General features: G+C 33.8%; 2 protein-coding genes, 1 long non-coding RNA gene and 8 other non-coding genes across 16 annotated transcripts; 9 read left to right on the top strand and 2 right to left on the bottom strand.

The window, feature by feature from the left end:
- Positions 1 to 7,216: 7,216 nt before the first annotated feature.
- Positions 7,217 to 11,263, bottom strand: LOC104757991 (uncharacterized). 5 transcript variants are annotated; one of them, XM_010480784.3, is made up of 12 exons: positions 10,618 to 11,263; positions 10,456 to 10,510; positions 10,349 to 10,382; positions 10,180 to 10,259; positions 9,652 to 10,098; positions 9,422 to 9,552; positions 8,808 to 8,974; positions 8,482 to 8,713; positions 8,127 to 8,262; positions 7,961 to 8,055; positions 7,732 to 7,855; positions 7,217 to 7,530 (listed from the first exon to the last, which is right to left on the bottom strand). In XM_010480784.3, the coding sequence occupies exons 1-12, from the start codon at positions 10,704 to 10,706 to the stop codon at positions 7,459 to 7,461; spliced, it is 1,662 nt and encodes a 553-aa protein (XP_010479086.2). In that variant the 5' UTR covers positions 10,707 to 11,263; the 3' UTR covers positions 7,217 to 7,458. The 5 variants fall into 5 exon arrangements, with proteins under 5 accessions (XP_010479086.2, XP_087351960.1, XP_087351962.1 ...); XM_087495834.1 differs by having other exon boundaries at positions 7,217 to 7,526; positions 7,728 to 7,855; positions 10,618 to 10,797; XM_087495836.1 differs by having other exon boundaries at positions 10,180 to 10,252; positions 10,618 to 10,736.
- Positions 11,250 to 13,174, top strand: LOC104757992 (THO complex subunit 5A). Its single transcript, XM_010480786.3, has 4 exons — positions 11,250 to 11,793; positions 11,951 to 12,287; positions 12,372 to 12,658; positions 12,755 to 13,174. Exons 1-4 carry the CDS (start codon positions 11,311 to 11,313, stop codon positions 12,998 to 13,000), a joined length of 1,353 nt encoding a protein of 450 aa, XP_010479088.2. The 5' UTR covers positions 11,250 to 11,310; the 3' UTR covers positions 13,001 to 13,174.
- Positions 13,083 to 14,861, bottom strand: LOC147924555 (uncharacterized). 2 transcript variants are annotated; one of them, XR_015587080.1, is made up of 3 exons: positions 14,391 to 14,861; positions 13,613 to 13,777; positions 13,083 to 13,308 (listed from the first exon to the last, which is right to left on the bottom strand). It is a non-coding gene; the product is annotated as an uncharacterized LOC147924555 (long non-coding RNA). The 2 variants fall into 2 exon arrangements; XR_015587079.1 differs by having other exon boundaries at positions 13,083 to 13,537; positions 14,391 to 14,856.
- An 812-nt stretch (positions 14,862 to 15,673) lies between these two features.
- Positions 15,674 to 15,745, top strand: TRNAP-AGG (transfer RNA proline (anticodon AGG)). The gene has a single exon. It is a non-coding gene; the product is annotated as a tRNA-Pro (tRNA).
- Positions 15,746 to 16,884: 1,139 nt separating this feature from the next.
- On the top strand, positions 16,885 to 16,956 carry TRNAP-UGG (transfer RNA proline (anticodon UGG)). The gene has a single exon. It is a non-coding gene; the product is annotated as a tRNA-Pro (tRNA).
- A 434-nt stretch (positions 16,957 to 17,390) lies between these two features.
- On the top strand, positions 17,391 to 17,462 carry TRNAP-UGG (transfer RNA proline (anticodon UGG)). The gene has a single exon. It is a non-coding gene; the product is annotated as a tRNA-Pro (tRNA).
- A 467-nt stretch (positions 17,463 to 17,929) lies between these two features.
- On the top strand, positions 17,930 to 18,001 carry TRNAP-UGG (transfer RNA proline (anticodon UGG)). The gene has a single exon. It is a non-coding gene; the product is annotated as a tRNA-Pro (tRNA).
- Positions 18,002 to 19,164: 1,163 nt separating this feature from the next.
- Positions 19,165 to 19,236, top strand: TRNAP-UGG (transfer RNA proline (anticodon UGG)). The gene has a single exon. It is a non-coding gene; the product is annotated as a tRNA-Pro (tRNA).
- Positions 19,237 to 19,417: 181 nt separating this feature from the next.
- Positions 19,418 to 19,489, top strand: TRNAP-UGG (transfer RNA proline (anticodon UGG)). Its single transcript has one exon. It is a non-coding gene; the product is annotated as a tRNA-Pro (tRNA).
- A 908-nt stretch (positions 19,490 to 20,397) lies between these two features.
- On the top strand, positions 20,398 to 20,469 carry TRNAP-UGG (transfer RNA proline (anticodon UGG)). The gene has a single exon. It is a non-coding gene; the product is annotated as a tRNA-Pro (tRNA).
- A 436-nt stretch (positions 20,470 to 20,905) lies between these two features.
- On the top strand, positions 20,906 to 20,977 carry TRNAP-UGG (transfer RNA proline (anticodon UGG)). The gene has a single exon. It is a non-coding gene; the product is annotated as a tRNA-Pro (tRNA).
- The last annotated feature ends 303 nt before the right edge of the window (positions 20,978 to 21,280 follow it).

Consider the following 21,280-nt stretch of genomic DNA (forward strand, 5'->3'; position numbering starts at 1 on the left):
TAGTAATTAATATTTATTAATACATTCTTATATTATGGAATTAAAATTCTCTAACCATTCAAATTAAGTCGGATCCTGCGCGGGTCATTTAGTATCCGATTAGTTGATCCGATTTTCTCATCAACATTAACCTTTGATTCTCAAAATTAAATTAAATCTTGGCCACTGATTTTTTCAATGGTTTTAATTTAAACCATATATTTTGATTTTTTGAACTGCAAATCTAAAACAATATTTTGAGATAATTTTGCCTAAATCTTAATCGATTAGAATATTTAATTAAAGAAAATATATACATCAGAATTAAATAAGGAAAACATTTAAATACATAATAAATCAAATCTAAATTTCTGATTCTTTGTAAAGATTATAAAAAAAACGAAAAACAAGAAAAAAAAATTATAATTAATATTTGTGCATATTTTTCCTCACAGTTTTAGGATCATATAAGTAAATCCGGTTTAATTTTGAAAACAATTAACTAATTACAATTTAAAATAAAAATTAAATTACTTTAAAAGGTAATTTAAAATAGTAAAAATATTCATTATAGCCTTAATAATAGAAAGTTAATTAATATATAAGATATGTGAATTAATAAAAATCAATTCAAATTTATTTTAATGGATATATATAATATATATTTAATATCAACTCAATATATCTAAAATAAATTATATGTCAAAAAATGTGAGAAAAGCAAAAAATTTAGTTATGTTCTTACCCAAAAATTTTGGACATTAAAATTGTCTAATAGTTAATTATTTTAAAAAGAACAGTTATGGGACATAAAAAAAATTATGGGTAGAGACGAGATGAAACAGGACGGGATAGGACAAGACGGAATTGGAAGAGATGTCTTTACCATTCAAATATATTTAAGTGTAGGTTATATATGTGCAATAGTCCAAACTAAAACCAAATTAAAATCTATTATTTGGGTTTAACACCTATAAGCATACCACTATCGCTTAAAAACTGTAAAACGATCATTGTATATCTGTTACCGTGCAAAAGATTAGCGATGTCTAAACAACGTACTTATCTAAATATGTTTTAACATTTATCATGTAATTAAACCAAATATACTACTGAACACTATTTAAAATTTCAAAATTATAAAAAACACATAAACCAAAATATTTTATGCATTCGAAAAATACATAAATTAATTATAATATGTGTTATCCCGTATTGTAGCACGGGTATCACCTAGTCTGTTATATAAGTGTGCAATATACAGTATTGCTTTTTTATTTTAGTTTTTTTAAATAATTATCTTAAGCATTTTAAATGTTACTTTGTTGATTTTGTTTGGATAAAAATTAAAATCTTCTCGGATGGCTAAATTTGTTGTCGATGCGTGGATTGGAGAAACTTCGTATATTAGGAATAACTAGAGTCTAGAGAACATACCGTTTGAGATTTATTTAATAGAAGCAAACTTACATTTCACACCATTTGGAATCTTCCGTGTAATTCCTTTCAAGTTTTCGGTGTTTTTGTATGTGACATTAACAAGGTGAGGAGAGGAGGTTTTAGGGAAGACAAAATAGAGTATATCTTTCTGAAAACTCTTTAAAACTTAATTAAGTCACTAAGAGTAACGTGGCTGGATGAAGTCATGAAGAGTCTATTTCTGAGAGCGTAGTGATAGTTAAGTTATGTGTCTTAACCAAATTCTAAAGTCCCAATCAAATATTTGGTGGAACAATTTTGACGAAAGGAGCCGTTCCAAATCCAATAGAGAGATTGAAGCACTCCATCGGCCAATGCTGGCCATTAAGAATCCAAATTAAGTTGAGTAAGATTACATGCAGAACATAGGTATGATTTTCTCTTGAAATTGATTATATCCATTTAGTCGAAGAATGGACCTTGCTCTTAATAAATGGCATATATTTGAGTTTCATGATATCTATAACCGCATCACGATGTCTATTTAGGGTTTCTCTCTCAATACTCGTAGGAAACAACAATAGAATTTTTATTCGGTTTATAGAATTCGTTACACAAAAATACAATAAGTCAAAATAATATTAGACAAATAGCTTAAATTAAAAAATGTTTTGAATCTTTTGACATTATGTCAACAAAAAAATTATAAAACTAATTTATTTTTTAAGCACAGAAACGTGCACTATATTATCATAATTAATGCTCTATATATTTTTTGAAATATTTTTATCCTTTTACAAACATACTAAAAGAAATTATTTAAAAAACAGAACCACCTTATAAATTTCATTTCAAACCTTTTCTAGTACTTTTTTCCCATTTACTAATGTTAACTAAGTAAATAATCATTTAATTTTTCTAATTTTTTGTCAACAAACTATTATGTCTTCTCAACTTCCCAACGAATAGATGTTAATATGTGTATTGGAAACAAATTATTTTGATTTGCCTGTCTTTTTATCAAAAACAAATTATCTAGCAAATTATTCAAAACTAGATTCAGACCCGCACGTACGTGCGGAGATTGATTTTAAAAACTAAGTTTACTAACACATTTATAGTTTATTACGTACATGCAAGTTATGTTTGTAAACGTATTTTTTAGAAATGTTATTAACATTCATAATCCGAAATCGTACCAATATAGTATTTGATTTGTTTTTAATTTGGTTTAGACAAAAAGAATGATCAAATTTGTTTTTGTTATTAGTAAAGACGATTATATTAAAAAAATAGTAAATGAAAGATGATATGTCTAATTTAGGACAGAAAATTCATCATGTCTCATATATGTCATGTTTTCCATCTCATAACTATGGTTTTAATAATAGTTTTCCCATTTAAGATTGTATATTTTAGTCCAACAAATAAGATATATGTAATAACTACGATTTTAATTATAAAAATATTTATTTGGTATAGCATTTATAACATAATCTTTTATTGGTTTGCTTTCATCAAGTTTGTTAATATCAAAAATGATAATCGTTTCACCATAAATATTGGATCGACACGATAACGGACCCGGATCAAGTGTGATCCGGATTAGTGATCATCTATATTTCTATTAAACTCATAAACTATCAAACTGAATAAAATCACTAAAAAATAGTTAAACTTCGTGAACGGAATGACCATTATATAGTTGTCAAAGGGGTCAAACCCGTCCGTTGTACCTACTCCGCAATGGATAAAAGCACTATGACCAGCAGAAAATATGTTCCACGTATTCCACATGAGTAAATATTATGTCTGAACGGCATATACCTTGCTTGAATTCGCATTATCCATAATTTCCGTCATGTATTTTATCAGGAATAATTTAGCTAATATTTTTATTTTCTGGATTACATGTTCTTTCCCGTACCCATTCTTTCACGTCTACATATTTGAAAACAAATAGGAAAATTGAAACTAAATTTAGATATTTTAATTTTATGTTCATGTACTTGTTATTTGATATTTGAAAGTATGTTATGAATTTCACAATCTAAATCGTCCAGAAATTAACCCTTACTTAAATTAGTGAGATTTTGAGAATTAAATATAACTATCAATTTTTAAATATAATAATTTAAATGGTTATAAAACCTGCTTAAAACTTGTTAGAGACAAATGAAAATATTTAGGAGTGAGCGTAATTCATGTTTTGTTGTTTTATGTCCCATTTTATCTACCCGTTCGTAATTGTCCGTTGCAGTATGGTACATATTCGATATGGGGTAGTTTTATATTCTTAAAAAAGAGAAATGAGACAGAAATAAAACATAAATTCTTGAACTTCTGTTTGGGACAAACACAAATATAATTCATAATAAATTTATATATCATATCATATGATAAAAAATATTAGAAAATAGTTGACCTATTTATTCTTATTATTTGATATATGGTCCATTTATATTGGATTACATTTCTTTGTTTTACTTTTTTCTTAAATATTATAGGACATAGTTTAATGTTTTTTCTTTTTCTTTTGAACATTTTTTATGTTAGATAAATTGAAAATATGTTACATAATATATTGGAAATATTAATTTATTTTAATTCTAACATGATCCTAGATTTTTTTTTTTTTAAATTATATTCGTGTCCTGTTTGTCTCCTTCCATCCCGTTTCAGTCTCATTATTCTTTTCTCATTTCCTCAAAAATCATATTTCCAAAATATAGCATACAATCGCGTAATAGTTTGATTCAAAACAACATAATGTATTTGATGAGAAAAAAAATTTATTTGAAACATTCAGTTAATAGAATCACATATACATGTCGTGTCAGTTAACATTATTTATCTCTTATTTGGTACATGCAGCATGGTTATGCCTAGATAAGCAGAAGAAAAACAACATATTAAAAATAAAGTTTTATTTTATAAGTTGTAATATTCTTTTGGACCAACACATTTATGCTTTGAGTTTATTTGTGAGATATTTAGAATCACAAATTTTATCTGAGTTTTAAGTGTAGCATAAACTAATTAAATACAATGTGAGAAATATATATTTGAAAGATTGCAATCTTCCCAATTATTTTAAAAATATATTTAAAAGATAGTTATGATAATAATGTCAATATTTTAAAAATACACCAACAAAAAAAACTAAAAACAAACTCAAAGAATAAAATAAGTATAAGAGGGGTCTGAAATTCTATAACATTGAAGTCTGAAAGGTCAATTTAGTTATCCAAATTTTATGATCACTAATATAATAATTTTCACTTTAAGACCGAAACTAATTGACAATAGAATTGTTGGATATATTAGTGTGTTAAATTAAATTTGGAAGTATAAAAAATTACAAAAACTATAATTGGATATATGAAGATTTAGTTGAATGACTCGCCAAAGAAAAAAGCTTGATCGGGGAGGGGGAAGTCATATTCAACATTGTGGACATCATCGAGACATGCAATTTCATGTTACCTCTGAAAGATATATTTGTTTCTCCTCTTTTCCAGTTCACTGCAAAATTCATTATGATTTGAGAAAATATAAAAAAGAAATGAATCACACTAATGATTTAATACCAATAGGCTATGTGTAACAATATAATCATAGATTGTTAAAAAAAAAAAAAATCATGCATCAAAAGTACACTATATATTATAATTAATGTATATATAAGTATTAACATAAAAAAACTGTAACTATTCAAAAGAATAGTAAGAGAAAATCAATTATAACTACTTAATTGTTTCACAACATTCATATTTTAGAAGTTATACAGTCTTGACTTTTATGTTTCACATGTTCTTGTAGAGTTTCAAATCTGAAACACTATAAGATTACGAAAAATAAAAGTCAAAAAATTTAAAACTCAAAATATGGATGCTGGAAAAAAAAAATTTTGAACGAACGAAACTAAAGACTTCGACACGTCTTATATAGAGAGATGAAGATTAATATATTTTAGGATACTAACAAAAAGATTTTGGTAGTTATTTTAGATTTCCTCATTTAGTTTTGGAATATAAGTTTTAGAAAAAGGAAAATCATAAATATTGTTTACGCAGATTTCTCACAAAAATATAATCAAATTAATTTTTTATACATATATACAATTTTGAATTTAATTGCACGATTTTAATAGAGACAGATTTAAATTATTTCTATAAACAAATTTAGATGATTTTGTGTCTTAGGTAACATCAAAATCAGAAATTATTGTTTCAAGATATATCTCCAAATATATCATCAAATGAAATATCTTTACATATATACAGTTTCAAATTTATTGCCCAAATTAAATATGTACATAAATATCGGAATTATGGTTTCCTTAAATTGTTTAAATGAAAATACTTACTCTGTTTTTTAATTTGTTTCGATTCTGTTTGGATACAGGAGTATGAAAAACAACTCCAAACAATTAATACATGACCCGAACACAATCAATCCGGGTAACAACAGGATCCACGCGTTTTTACATAATTAGTAAAGGCTTACATAATTAGTAATTAGTAAAGACATAATTTGCGTGAGTATAAAGACATAAATATATATATTTTTTCCTTTATTATTGTTATTCGTTTTTTTATGGTATACAATATCATAGTAATTTTTCAACATTAGTGATATACGAAATTTTGGTAATCTTTGATTTTACATAATTAGTAAAGGCTTAGTTTGCGTGAGTATGAAGACATAAATATATATTTGTTTTCCTTTATTATTAGTGTTCGTTTTTTTTATGGTATACAATATCTTAGTAATTAATTATAGTAGTAGTTGATATTTCTTATGTAGTAGTTGATTATTGGACCACTGTATTTATTACGGAACTTGGTAATGAGTTATTGGATATTACACGTTTGGGCCACTCGTTGTACCACTAAAATTCAAATGCTGAGACTTTGTTGAGTGAAAAAACTTTGTTTGTTTATATCTATACTATTAATACTATTAATCAGACTCCGGATAAATTATACATGATCCGAATTAATTACACCCGGGTCAGAGAAGGATCTGAGATTTTTACATTCCAAATTTACTTCAATGTCCTTCTTGTATGCGTTTTTATTTATTCAGGGTCATTTTATGTCATATATTCTAATGTTTCATTTTTGCCTTAAAAAAGTGCTTCCCTTTTAATAGTATAGATTTACAATACCAAAGATATTCTGTATGGTTCCATTCTCAGTTTTATGTTGTCTTTTACTTTCTCGGTTTTTTTTCCCTCTAGAGCCCTATACATATTTTGTAACTATGCCTTTTCAGTTAATTTACCAACTATGTAATTGGCTTTTCTTATGTGAAACTATAACAAAGTTGTGTAAAGTAAAATATATTTCCAAACTTTTATAAAATCACGCATCCACATCACACACGTTGTTGTTTTGCAATCTCTATTTATATGCAAGAATAAGAGAAGTTACCATGAAACTTACCGAACTAACTCAGCATTGAAGGAAGAAGCAAATACGTATGTGAGTGAGAAATTTTGTATAAGCTGGGCCAGAAACATGAGACATTTAGTGATGTTTTCGAATATGGCTGCTGCTTGTAGAATATGGCTAAAATATCACTAAATGTTCTAATTTTCTAATTCGGACAAACGTACATTTTTTGGCTGTATATTGCTTCTCATCGTGTTCTGTTTGCTTGGCCAAGCAGAGGATAAGATTCAACAGTACGATGCTGTTTCACATGATCCCGAAAAAATGACTGGAGACAGAGTGTGAGCAACAATATAGAAAATTAGAAACACTTCTGTCTCACTTCGTTTTCTTACACAAGTTTCATTTTCAATTCACAGTTTGAAGCAATGATTGATTGCATAACACAAAATTTCTGAATCAGTTTTATATCGAATGGGCTTAACCCAGAGTTACATAACACATTTTGTACATACAAACGCATAACCTATGGTCACAAATCACTTTTCTCATCAACTTGGCTTCAGCAAGCTGACACAAATGAAGATTGCAAGGTACCTTTTGCCCTTTGTAGCCTTCATGCATCGAATGTGTGAGCAGAATCACTGTCTTCTTCTAAGTTCTAACAACTATTCTGTCTGATGTAATATGCTGTTATCGCCTTCAGCTTCCCATTTAAGTAGTTCTTTTCTACCTGAAAACATTCGTGCTTGCCTGTTAGACAAATGGGGTTTGTTTCAAATATAAATATCAAATACCATACAGTTTTCACCAATGCAACATGAATAAGTATAAGAATCTATCCAATTTCTTGGAAATGCCTTTTTAAATTCCAAACAATATGCTCATTAACATAATCGACCAACTAGGAAAGTGATACGAAACAAACACTTGCCTCCAGTGACCATGGAGGAGATGTTGATAAGGCTAGTTCTGCCAATTGGTTAATATCAACATTTCTTGGAAGAAACATAATGACTGTTGACGCAATGTTCATAGCCGCCTTAAATAGAGTGTCTCTGCATCATGCAGGGACAGTGAGTCATTATTTCTAATCATTAAAAGAGATTAAAGAGCACAAAAACTCTTAATCACATAATAAATAATCAGCACGAGAGATATACCCATCACGAGGTCTCAACATTGTCTTCATGTCATACGTACTCGCTTTTAGATAATCAGGGCCTCCCCAGGGAGGCGATAGGAATACAGTGCCTGCCTGTACAATGAATTTTTATTTCAGTGGCTACACGAAAACCAAAATATATAAGAAAAGTTGAAGAAAATTACCTTCAAGTTATGGGCCAAATCAAAAAAGTCTCCCTTCACAAAGTCAATTTTATCAGCAACGCCATAAATGGCAGCATTATGCTGTGCTAAATCAAGTTTCTTTGGATCCAAATCAACTGCAATCACATAGTGACTCCTAAAAAGGCACACACCACAGCAGAAAATGAGACAGGGAAATTGCCGAAAATGTGCAAAACCTTACTTCCACTAGTTGGTAGAGGAATCTTAGTTAGATTTAAATCCTGCTATCGCTGAGAAAAATCTAGCAATGATTGAGTGACTAAGAACTACCAACACTATATACTAAATACTGTAAACCACTAAAAAATTTAGTCTAAAGTGTATGTTCAATCACCTTGATGCAAACTGAATAGCATTTCCACCAACTCCTGTAAAACAGTCAATGACTATGCCTTCATTACAACGCGTGGCATGATGCTTAGCTATAAGTTCAGGAGTGACAGAAAACCATCCTTCCTCGTCCATTTTGATGCCTTCATCAAATCTGGAGAAGAGGAGGTATCTTTGGCACCAATACTTGCCAAGGATTGCAGAATATTCTTCAAGAACACCTTTCATTCCAGTTCCTGCTCACAAAAGAATCCAAAAGATTTAAAAACCGGACCAACTGCAGCTACGGTAATTCAAAGTTACATGTATGCAATAGGTGGTATTGCAAACCTGTGTACGAATTGAGTAATTTCTGTTTGGCTCGAGATCTTCTGGACTCCTTCTTAGCATTGCTAACGGAATTGACAACAACAGATGCACCGTTTCCCTCTTCATCAAGAGTAGTAATATCAAAAGATTGAATTCCAACGGAAGTTTCTTGGTATGTATCAGTCAAACTGGAAACAAGGAAAATGTTAGAAGGCTGTTGCTAAAGACGCTGAACAACACACAGAAAATCAACTTTACGTTATACCGGTAGTTTCAAAGTTATGGCACTTAAAATTGTAACATAGCCAAATGTTTGATTCAGTAGGGTTTATATCAATAGCTTCAACCAAGACCACTACACACTCTCAACGTTTTCAGTTGTACTAAAAAAGTTCTGCGTATAGTCGTATCAAGTATTGCCACACTAGATTGCTTATCAATGCTCAGTACAATGGGTAAGACTGACGCATACTAATTAGATCAACATTGTAATGATCATAGCTAATACTAAAAGATATGAAAGAAAGTATGGTTGTTTGATCCCTTGTAAAAATCTCAGTTCAACTAAGTTCAGTCCAGGAATAAAATGCCATGATAAAACCAGCAGGAGATCACATTATATTGAATTGTAATACCTGTCAACTTCGGCTAGGGCTTCTGTTTCACTTTGACTCTGACAAACTCCACCAAGATCATCAGGTTTTTCAGCACCAACATCATCGGCAGGTCCAGTTCCAAATAGGGCATCATGTTGCTTCTCTGTTGTCTTAATACCAAAAAGAAAAGAAACAATCACTCGTAAATGAACATAATCTAATAAAAGTTTACAAGAATGAGAAAAAAGGCAGGCATCCATCTCAATCACCTCTATAGCCAATTCAGTCAAGTTGTGGCTTTCGTTGCTATAGGCTAGATGCTCCATCCCAAGTGGCGGCTCCCATGTGGACTCTTGTGTCTTAACATTGTAAAAATAACTCCTTCCATAGAAAGAATCCCAGTAGACTTTCCATTCACTAGAGTCATGGTTATGACCCTGAGACTCTCCATCTCCATTTCCCAAGAGACAGCTTCCTACAACAGCATCATGATTTTCTATTTCTACTGTAGTACTTTGAACACAATCATCTTCTACACACGGTTTGTCAACTTCCTCATTATCACCAATAGCATAATCAGAAGTCTTCAAATCAGAAACCAAATCTACAGTGGATGCTACATCCTTGTTATCTTCTTCTATGAAAAGAACATTAGCCTCGTCGTTTATTTGAACCTTGAGTCCTGTCTTTTGGTAGGCTCTTGTTCTGTTTTTCCACTGCATAAATTGTTAAATTCTCAGAACATGCCAAACTAACTAAAACACCATGAATTTTGATAAATGAAATCAAAAGGGTACCTCCTTATTTGTTCGAAAGGAAACCGGAAGACCCATAGCATTCATCTCTTTCATCAATCCCATCTCCTCAGACCTAATGTCTTCAACAAAAATTCAAACTCAACAACTTTTAAAGATCTTTACCAGAAGAAGTAAAAAAAAAAAAATACTTTATAAAAGTAAGACATACTTGCAATTCCATCAACACTCTTGTTTGGGGATATCTGCATTACAAAATAAAAGAACCAAAATTCACAGAAACATAAGACAAAATTCAACTTTATAAAGAACACTTACACCACTGTATTCATGAAAGAGAGGAACCAAATGAGTATCTGTAGACCCATCGTCCCTGAGTATTTAAACAGACAGAGGAGAATCAAACGAGAACAAAAAAGAAACAGCTGAGAAAACTCAACGAAAGAGCTAAATCCTCTTATAAAAATCAAGACTTATTACCATAGATGGATTTGAGTAAGCTTGAAGAGAGAGCCCAGAGCTACAATTGCTTCACCTTCTTCTTCTACTTCGCCTCTGACCTTTCCCATTCTCTCAGGAATACGAATCAACCAAAAACCTCTATACACCCAGACACCTCTCTTCTTATATTTGCTATTTAAAACGACGCGTTTTAATGTTAGATGAAGCTAGCCGGCAAAAAGAAGTAAAGAACCATACATTTTTTTTGTTATTAATGGTTCGAAAATACCAAACCGGGATTATCGAAATATTATTTAAATTTGGATCCAAAATATGGGAATATACAAAATGAAGCCAAAATATTTAAATAATAAACTTAACCACATTTGGTTTCTTTCTATTCCAATTTTCAGCACAAATTTTGTCAAAATAACCGTTCAAAATGTTCGATCTGGAACTAACCTAACAAACAAAAATGAGCAAAATTTAATTTACCAAACAAACCAAACAGTATCCAATTAACCGAAACTAATTAATAATAACCTATTTAGTTTTATTTGTACCAAATTGAACCGAAATTTCTCCTTTACAAACCGAACTAAACTTCAATTTTAGTATAACTCGATTCTAAACCGAACATTGAAATACCAAAATGTCGAACCAAACCAGACCGCCTTAGTTAGAAACACAAAACCCTCTCTCGGAGCTCGGCGAGTTTAGGAGAAAGGAATAATGCAATCGGAGATGGCGAACGACACGGTGGCTACGGCGGAAAAATCACCGGTAGAGCTACTTCAAGAGACCAAAGCCTACATCGAGGCCATCGTCGAGAGGATGCTCTCAATCAAGCAACAAGGAAACCCCAAATCCGAGAATCGCGAACTCCTCACTCAGATGTTTCTCAATTTCATCAATCTGCGTCAAGCGAATCGCGCGATTCTTGTAGAGGAAGAGAAAGCGAAAACTGAGACTGAGTTAGCAAAATCTCCGGTGGATTTCACGACATTGGAGCTTCACAATCTCATGTATGAGAAGAGCCGTTACCTCAAAGCTAATAAAGCCAGTAGAGATTTCAAATCTAGGTATCCCAACATCGATCTCATATCTGAACAAGAGTTCTTCAGTGAAGCTCCTGAAGCGATCAAGTCTCAAACTCTTTCAAATGATACTTCTCATGATTTGATGCTTAAAAGACTCAACTTTGAGCTTCATCAGGTAATTAATTAAGAGACTCAGTTTAAGATTCTTGTAGAAGCTTATGTGATTGAATATGTTTAGGCTCCAACTGTTGGAGCAAGTTCATGTTGTAGATGTTATTAGGAGTTTTTGTGGTTCAAATGTGATTTGAGTGGTTAAGCTTTTATGCACACAGAGGAAAGAACTATGCAAGCTTAGAGCGAGGTTGGAACAACATAAGAAGAGTTTGCTGGAAAGTAATGCAGAGCGTAACAAGTTTCTGTCGAGTCTTCCAGTGCATCTCAAATCTTTGAAGAAAGCATCTTTGCCAGTACAGAGCCAGCTGAGTTTGCCAAATCCGAAGAAGCTGAAGTATCATAACTTAGCTGAGCTTCTTCCTCCGCCGCTTTATGTTATATATTCGCAGTTCATGGCACGAAAGGAAGCTTTTGAAGAGAATATAGATCTCGAGGTATCTGGGAGCCTTAAGGTTGCTCAAACTTATGCCCGCCAGCAGGCTGAACAGAACTCAGGTTAGCAGTTGTGAAACCTTTTGTTGAAATTAGTACTGGATTATGGAGTCCTTATTTTCTCTTTAAAATGCCATGTATATACAGAGAGTCTAAGATTGGAGGATGATGGAAAAAGGCAAAGGAAACGACCCAAGAAAGAGGTTTCTGATGAGGGAGGACTATATCAGAGTCATCCTCTTAAAGTTGTTCTTCACATATATGATGTTGAGATTCCAGATCCGAAATCCGATAGACCTGTCTTGCTCAAGTTTGAGTACTTGTTGAAGTTGAACGTTGTATGCGTTGGCATTGAAGAGTCTCAGGATGACCTTGAGAAAAATATACTATGTAACTTATTTCCAGAAGATGCTGGTCTTGAGCCTCCTCATCAGGTGCATACATATATCCTTTTTATCACTTTACATCCATTTATAACAACAATTTTCTTTAAAGCATTGATACTTACTTTCTTTTGTTGGTTTGTTCAGTCAGCAAAGCTCATTCTTGGCGATGATCATTTATTTGATGAGAGCAGAACTTCGAGGCCATATAAGTGGGCACAACATTTGGCGGGGATTGAGATTTTACCTGAGATGTCACCATTTTTTACTGACAAGGATACTCAAACTAGTGATACAGCTGTTGACTATGCTTCTGCGTCTGATCACCGCAATGTGCAAACAGTTCTGCAAAGAATACGGTCCCAGAAAAAGACTAAGCTAACTCTTGTCTGAGTCACCCCACTCAGTATGTTTTTCCCCATCTTTTTGAAAGTAGTAGAAGTTCTTCATATTTGTAAGTCAGTTAGTTCTTGTATCTGAATTTGAAGACTTTCTTGGTATTTGTAAACTATTCACACATTGTTATGTTATAATGAGGCAACGAGAAGAAATAAACAGAATTATATATGTGAGAGCTCAACTCAACACCTAAGCTAAGTAGGACCACAAGAACTTAATTCACCATTGATTTCACCAAGGTCTTGAGTGCGTCCTCCACAGCTTTTTCTGGTGGCTGCCTTGAAAAATTTCCTCATCTCCATCTGTTGTTTATCCACCAAAGAAGCTTTCAACTTTGAAGCAGAATGATATAAGACAGTTGTCTCAGCTATAATAATATGCAGTTTGGTGTCAAACAAAGTGCAGTTTAGAGACTGGTAAAAGGGGTTTTGGTGTCAAACAAAGTTTAATTCATGGCTCCATGAAATAATTCTGTGTCCATTAACAAGCAAATCTCAATGGGAAGGATTTGCTGGCTTTGACCTGTAGGAACTATGGTGGGAATCGCATAAGCCGAATAAGTCTCATATGGTAAGCAAAATACTGTAAAATGGAATAAAGAGTTACCTGATTCTTTAGCACTTCCATCTTTGTCTGTAACACCCAAGACATACATACAATGAGAAACTAGCATATGTCGCTTTGTGGTCGGTGATTACCTGCCTCCTATTTAACTCTTTCTTCTCTACTTTATAATTGTGCAACTTCAGTTACAAGCTCCACAGTGTAAGCCTACAAACCAAAACAAGCACAATTCAAAAGTTTATGAAACTTGAGTACTATTTTTTCGTGTTCGTTTCAGAAGTCCAGATATGCAATTCAACAGTTGGGTCACCGTAACTGTCAGATGTAACAAAATTTATTAAATTTTAGCATTTTGGTTGCACCAATCTCTTTTCAACTTGCCAGGAAGATAAATAAAGTCACTAGAACTTTTTTGATGAACATCTTTAATGTCTGAGCCACCTCAGGTCATTTGATTACATTCCAGTATATGGTTGGGTAAACATATAAATTCAATTCACTAGGACGTTTACTACACAATGAGCAACTAAGCCAGCTCTGCAAGAGTTTCCAGGAGCTGCTTAAACCCCAAACAACATGCATAAAACTAAAAAGACATAAAAACAGGGCATTTGGTCTACTAAGTTACAGATGTGTCTCTGATCAAGATTTTGGTAGCTATAATGTGATAACTAATAATCCTTATTTCCTGATCTCTAGTTAAAAAGTAGTTCAAATACTTTTCACCCTCCTGAAGAATCTAGTTCTCATCCTGGACAAAACGTTTCAAGCACTGATGTGTTCTTCAAAGGGAATTAAAACAAAATTTCAACAGAAGTACCTTTGAGAAGGAAATGAGAGAACATGTCCAAGGGTACATAAAAGCGCATCTTCCACTTCAGCAGGATTTGGTGTTTATATTGAATTTGAATGCTTTTTTTTTTTCCTGAAAGACTCTTATCACAGAAACTACACTACATAGATGCTGCATTAGAGAACCAAGGACAGATGAGAAAAAACACTCTCCAGAATAGGATCTCTCTCTCTCTCCCACTTCATAAAAGGAATAGATAGCTTGACACACAACAGTGAACATTTGGCATAGATCGTAAAATAAGAGCAAAGGAAGATGCATGATTCTACAGCATGAACAATGTTGATGTATGAAATCGACAATATAAGTAATATGAATATCCTTGGGGATAAATCAGAGCTGGTCCTTTTATAGAATCGAAGCAAGAGTTTACAGAAAATACAATCAAAGTTGTAAGCACAGTTTATACGAGAATAATTGATTTTTCTCTCTGATTGCCAAGATTTAGGATGACAATGACATCTGATATTTATAGTGGGTCATTGACCTAGGATCCCTTCTGTCTCTTCTGCAAATGACGATTTTGCCCCTGCGGCCAGATGGGCCAGATCCATGACTTCAGTCCCTAAACTTTTTAAGAATCTTCTGTTTGGGTCTCCTAGAATGTTGGGGACGAAGCCCATATCCAACAAACATCTCCTACTGAGTTTCATTGAGAGACTAATAAACTAGATAGTGCCTTAGATTCAGCAGATAAACACCTGGCATACTTTAGACTTACATAAGAAATCAAGAATCATACTACACTCATACTCCAGATTCAACAGAACCAAAAATCATGCATTAACTCGAACAGTATATTCTAACTTCACGCTTATAGTGCTTCAGTTGTGTACATAAACAACAGTGCATTTGGTCTAGTGGTATAATTCTCGCTTAGGGTGCGAGAGTTCCCGAGTTCGATTCTGGGAATGCCCCGTCTACATGTACGACGAGCACACTTTTCCTCTTCTGATTGGTTTGTGCTGGAAGAGGTTTGACCAGTTGGACAAATATCTAACTGGGGTGTATAATTACAGAGTACCATACAAACTAGATATCTATTTTACAGAGTACAATACAAACGAGATATCTATTTTCTACCGAAAATGCTAATGATCATTTCATTTACATTTCAGTTAAGAAAAGGTCACATAGATTAGATCAAGGAATAGCCTAATAAACAATTTATATAGTTAAAGTCAACTAAGAGAACAAAATAAAAAGTATGACCAAACTATTCAACGATTTAACTAGATTGCATTACAACAGGGCATTTGGTCTAGTGGTATGATTCTCGCTTAGGGTGCGAGAGGTCCCGAGTTCAATTCTCGGAATGCCCCGTTGACTTCTTCGGAAACTTTTGCTCTAAAATTTTGCTACGATGAATCTACCCTTTGGTGTTAGTTTTTTTTTCAGTGGTCAGGTTATAGACCAAACATCAAGTACTTAACGTAAATTTCAGCATGAAAATAAACCCTATTTCCTTAAAACTTTCAATATCAAGTGTTGAAAGGCAAACCAAAGAATAAGTTTCAGCATGGAATGTATCGCACGTAAATTTCAATGAATCACTTTTTTAGGTATTTGAGAATCAGGAACAGGTCGACCAGCAAACTAAAACATTTTTTAATGATCTGTAGAAAGCACATGCATCTAATCAACTCAGAATTCTTATATATATATATATATATATCTGTCATTAGTGCCTGATTTGTCTCAGATCACATTCAGCATTTCAACTAAGTTAATCTACATAAACATTCACCAAAACTATGCATGTATTGTTTAGGGTCATCAATAACCAAGAACTTGGTATAGTCATAGTGGCATGATCAAGACTATAACGTTAAGATAAAAGAGATTATAATGAATCGAAGTACAGGAGGGTTTTCAATTGATTGATATAACACTACTTATAAATGTAGGATGAGAAGACTATCCAATTCTAATGTTTTTTGCAGATCAAAATATTTCTGGTCTATTTCTATCCAGAGTACATTGCAAACCAGTAATACACGTTCAAAGATCATACCATTCGACTGAATTGAAAGAAAGATCTCACAAAATATAGATCTTGGATCATCTTATTAAGACTAACTTATTAAGTAAAAGTCAACTTAGAGCACAAGGCCACAATATGAAAAAATACATATGGTGGCTTCAATGCTTAAACAAAAGTGCTTAGCAATAGGGCATTTGGTATAGTGGTATGATTCTCACTTTGGGTGCGAGAGGTCCCGAGTTCGATTCTCGGATTGCCCCATTTACTTTTTCCAAAACTATAAGTTTTAAATGACCAGGCAGAGTCATTGGATATAAACATGTGATATCTGGTTTATCATTATTCATAATCATTATTTCAAAAATGTCTTTTAACAACATGAAAAAATATAGCCACATATGACCAAATAAGAGCAAGTGACCACAATATGACCAAATATGATGATCTTCAATGTTTAATCTAAATTGTGTAGCAAGAGGGCATTTGGTCTAGTGGTATGATTCTCGCTTTGGGTGCGAGAGGTCCCGAGTTCGATTCTCGGAATGCCCCGTTGACTTTTTGGATGTCTGATTTAAAAACAAGGTATAAGAACTGTCATGGAACAACATGTTCTTTAAGTAAAGTCAGCATCAAACCACAATAAGACCACATACATATGGTGGCCTTCAATGTTTAAACCAAAGTGCTTAGCAATAGGGCATTTGGTCTAGTAGTATGATTCTTGCTTTGGGTGCGAGAGCTCCCGAGTTCGATTCTCGGAATGCCCCATTGACTTTTTCCAAAAGTATATGTTTTAAATGGCCAGGAAGAGTCATTGGATATAAACATGTGATGTCTAGTTTGTCAGTATTCATAATCATTATTTAAACAATGTTTTTAACGACGTGAAAGAATATAATCACATATGAACAAATAAGAGCAAGTGACCACAATATGACCAAATATGGTGATCTTCAATGTTTAACCTAAGTTGTGTAGCAAGAGGGCATTTGGTCTAGTGGTATGATTCTCGCTTTGGGTGCGAGAGGTCCCGAGTTCGATTCTCGGAATGCCCCGTTGACTTTTTGATGTCTGATTTAAAAACTAGGTATAAGAACTCTCATGGAACAACATGTTCTTTAGTGCATTTTCCTATCAAGACTAACTTATTAAGTAAAAGTCAACTTAGAGCACCAAACCACAATATGACCACATACATATGGTCGCCTTCAATGTTTAAACCAAAGTGCTTAGCAATAGGGCATTTGGTCTAGTGGTATGATTCTTGCTTTGGGTGCGAGAGGTCCCGAGTTCGATTCTCGGAATGCCCCGTTAACTTTTTTCAAAACTATATGTTTTAAATGGCCAGGAAGAGTCATTGGATATAAACATGTCTGGTTTGTCAGTATTCATAATCATTATTTCAACAATTTTTTTTAACAACGTTAAAGAATATAATCACATATGAACAAATAAGAGCAAGTGACCACAATATGACCAAATATGGTGATCTCCAATGTTTAACCTAAGTTGTGTAGCAAGAGGGCATTTGGTCTAGTGGTATGATTCTCGCTTTGGGTGCGAGAGGTCCCGAGTTCGATTCTCGGAATGCCCCGTTGACTTTTTGATGTCTGATTTAAAAACTATGTATAAGAACTGTCATGGAAAAACATGTAATTTAGTGCATTTTCCTATCAAGACTAACTTATTAAGTAAAAGTCAACTTAGAGCAGCAAACCACAATATGACCACATACATATGGTGGCTTTCAATGTGTAAACCAAAGTGCTTATCAATAGGGCATTTGGTCTAGTGGTATGATTCTTGCTTTGGGTGCGAGAGGTCCCGAGTTTGATTCTCGGAATGCCCCATTGACTTTTTTCAAAACTATATATTTTAAATGGCCAGGCAGAGTCATTGGATTTAAACATGTGATGCCTGGTTTGTGAGTTGTCATGGAACAACATGTTCTTTAGTGCATTTTCCTATCAAGACTAACTTATTAAGTAAAAGTCGACTTAGAGCACCAACCATAATATGACAACATACATATGGTGGCCTTCAATGTTTAAACCAAAGTGCTTAGCAATAGTGTTGGTACCGTAATCCGTCACCTCGAGTTATGGGTTTGGACCCAGGCCCAATGGACAATATGAACCAAGGCCGCGATTATGTCAGCCCATTGTTACTGATCTAGGGAAGTGAAGAGAAGTGAAACGGAAGAGTAAAGTCATTTCAGAGCTCGGAGGAGCGGTCAAAGATTCCCTTGAATACATTGAATAGAGGGCGAGGTTTACAGACTGAATTGATATGGAATTAATTGTAATTGAGTAGTATAAAAGTAAGAGGGGTGGGGGAGAATGTAAATGGGGTCAAAAAACTTTCACTTGGCAATAAGAATATGTTTTCACTTCGCTATAAGCAACTAGACTTTTTACTCAATTCAGAACTAGAACGGTGGTAAGCACCCCCGCTCAGAAATCACTCTTGAAATTGAAGCTCGACTTCAGTTCTCACAAATAGGGCATTTGGTCTAGTGGTATGATTTTCGCTTTGGGTGCGAGAAGTCCCGAGTTCGATTCTCGGAATGCCCCATTGACTTTTTGGATGTTTGATTTAAAAACAAGGTATAAGAAATTTCATGGAACAACATGTTCTTTAGTGCATTTTCCTATCAAGACTAAATTATTAAGTAAAAGTCAACTTAGAGCACCAAACCATAATATGACCACATACATATGGTGGCCTTCAATGTTTAAACCAAGGTGCTTAGCAATAGGGCATTTGGTCTAGTGGTATGATTCTCGCTTTGGGTGCGAGAGGTCCCGAGTTCGATTCTCGGAATGCCCCGTTGACTTTTTGGATGTTTGATTTAAAAACAAGGTATAAAAACTGTCATGGAACAACATGTTCTTTAGTGCATTTTCCTATCAAGACTATATTATTAAGTAAAAGTCAACTTAGAGCACACCACAATATGACCACATACATATGGTGGCCGTCAATGTTTAAATCAAAGTGCTTAGCAATAGGGCATTTGGTCTAGTGGTATGATTCTCGCTTTGGGTGCGAGAGGTCCCGAGTTCGATTCTCGGAATGCCCCATTGACTTTTTTCAAAACTATATATTTTAAATGGCCAGGCAGAGTCATTGGATTTAAACATGTGATGCCTGGTTTGTGAGTTGTCATGGAACAACATGTTCTTTAGTGCATTTTCCTATCAAGACTAACTTATTAAGTAAAAGTCGACTTAGAGCACCAACCATAATATGACAACATACATATGGTGGCCTTCAATGTTTAAACCAAAGTGCTTACCAATAGTGTTGGTACCGTAATCCGTCACCTCGAGTTATGGGTTTGGACCCAGGCCCAATGGACAATATGAGCCAAGGCCGCGACTAGGTCAGCCCATTGTTACTGATCCAGGGAAGTGAAGTGAAGTGAAACGGAAGAGTAAAGTCATTTCAGAGCTCGGAGGAGCGGTCAAAGATTCCCTTGAATACATTGAATAGAGGGCGAGGTTTACGGACTGAATTGATATGGAATTAATTGTAATTGAGTAGTATAAAAGTAAGAGGGGTGGGGGAGAATGTAAATGGGGTCAAAAAACTTTCACTTGGCAATAAGAATATGTTTTCACTTCGTTATAAGCAACTAGACTTTTTACTCAGTTCAGAACTAGAACGGTGGTAAGCACCCCCGCTCATAAATCACTCCGGAAATTGAAGCTCGACTTCAGTTCTCACAAATAGGGCATTTGGTCTAGTGGTATGATTCTCGCTTTGGGTGCGAGAGGTCCGGAGTTCGATTCTCGGAACGCCCCATTGAATTTTTGGATGTTTGATTTAAAAACAAGGTATAAGAACTTTCATGGAACAACATGTTCTTTAGTGCATTTTCCTATCAAGACTAAATTATTAAGTAAAAGTCAACTTAGAGCACCAAACCATAATATGACCACATACATATGGTGGACTTCAATGTTTAAACCAAGGTGCTTAGCAATAGGGCATTTGGTCTAGTGGTATGATTCTCGCTTTGGGTGCGAGAGGTCCCGAGTTCGATTCTCGGAATGCCCCGTTGACTTTTTGGATGTTTGATTTAAAAACAAGGTATAAAAACTGTCATGGAACAACATGTTCTTTAGTGCATTTTCCTATCAAGACTATATTATTAAGTAAAAGTCAACTTAGAGCACACCACAATATGACCACATACATATGGTGGCCGTCAATGTTTAAACCAAAGTGCTTAGCAATAGGGCATTTGGTCTAGTGGTATGATTCTCGCTTTGGGTGCGAGAGGTCCCGAGTTTGATTCTCGGAATGCCCCATTGACTTTTTGGATGTTCTATTTAAAAACAAGGTATAACAACTGTCATGGAACATCATGTTCTTTAGTGCATTTTCCTACCAAGACTAACTTATTAAGTAAAAGTCAACTTCGAGCACCAATCCACAATATAACCACATACATATGGTGGCCTTCAATGTTTAACCAAAGTGATTAGCAATAGGGCATTTGGTCTAGTGGTATGATTCTCGCTTTGGGTGCGAGAGGTCCCGAGTTCGATTCTCGGAATGCCCCATTGACTTTTTTTAAAACTATATGTTTTAAATGGCTAGGAAGAGCCATTGGATGTAAAAATGTGATGCTTGGTTTGTGAGTATTCATATTCATTATTTCAACAATGGTTTTTAACAACAAGAAAAAATATAGCCACATATGACCAAATAAGAGCAAGTGGCCACAATATGACCGAATATGGTAATCTTCAATGTTTAACCTAAGTTGTGTAGCAAGAGGGCATTTGGTCTAGTGGTATGATTCTCGCTTTGGGTGCGAGAGGTCCCGAGTTCGATTCTTGGAATGCCCCGTTGACTTTTTGGA

The sequence above is a fragment of the Camelina sativa genome, chromosome 17 (genome assembly GCF_030686135.1).
Source record: "Camelina sativa cultivar CO46 ecotype springtype chromosome 17, ASM3068613v1".
Taxonomy (NCBI): domain Eukaryota; kingdom Viridiplantae; phylum Streptophyta; class Magnoliopsida; order Brassicales; family Brassicaceae; genus Camelina; species Camelina sativa.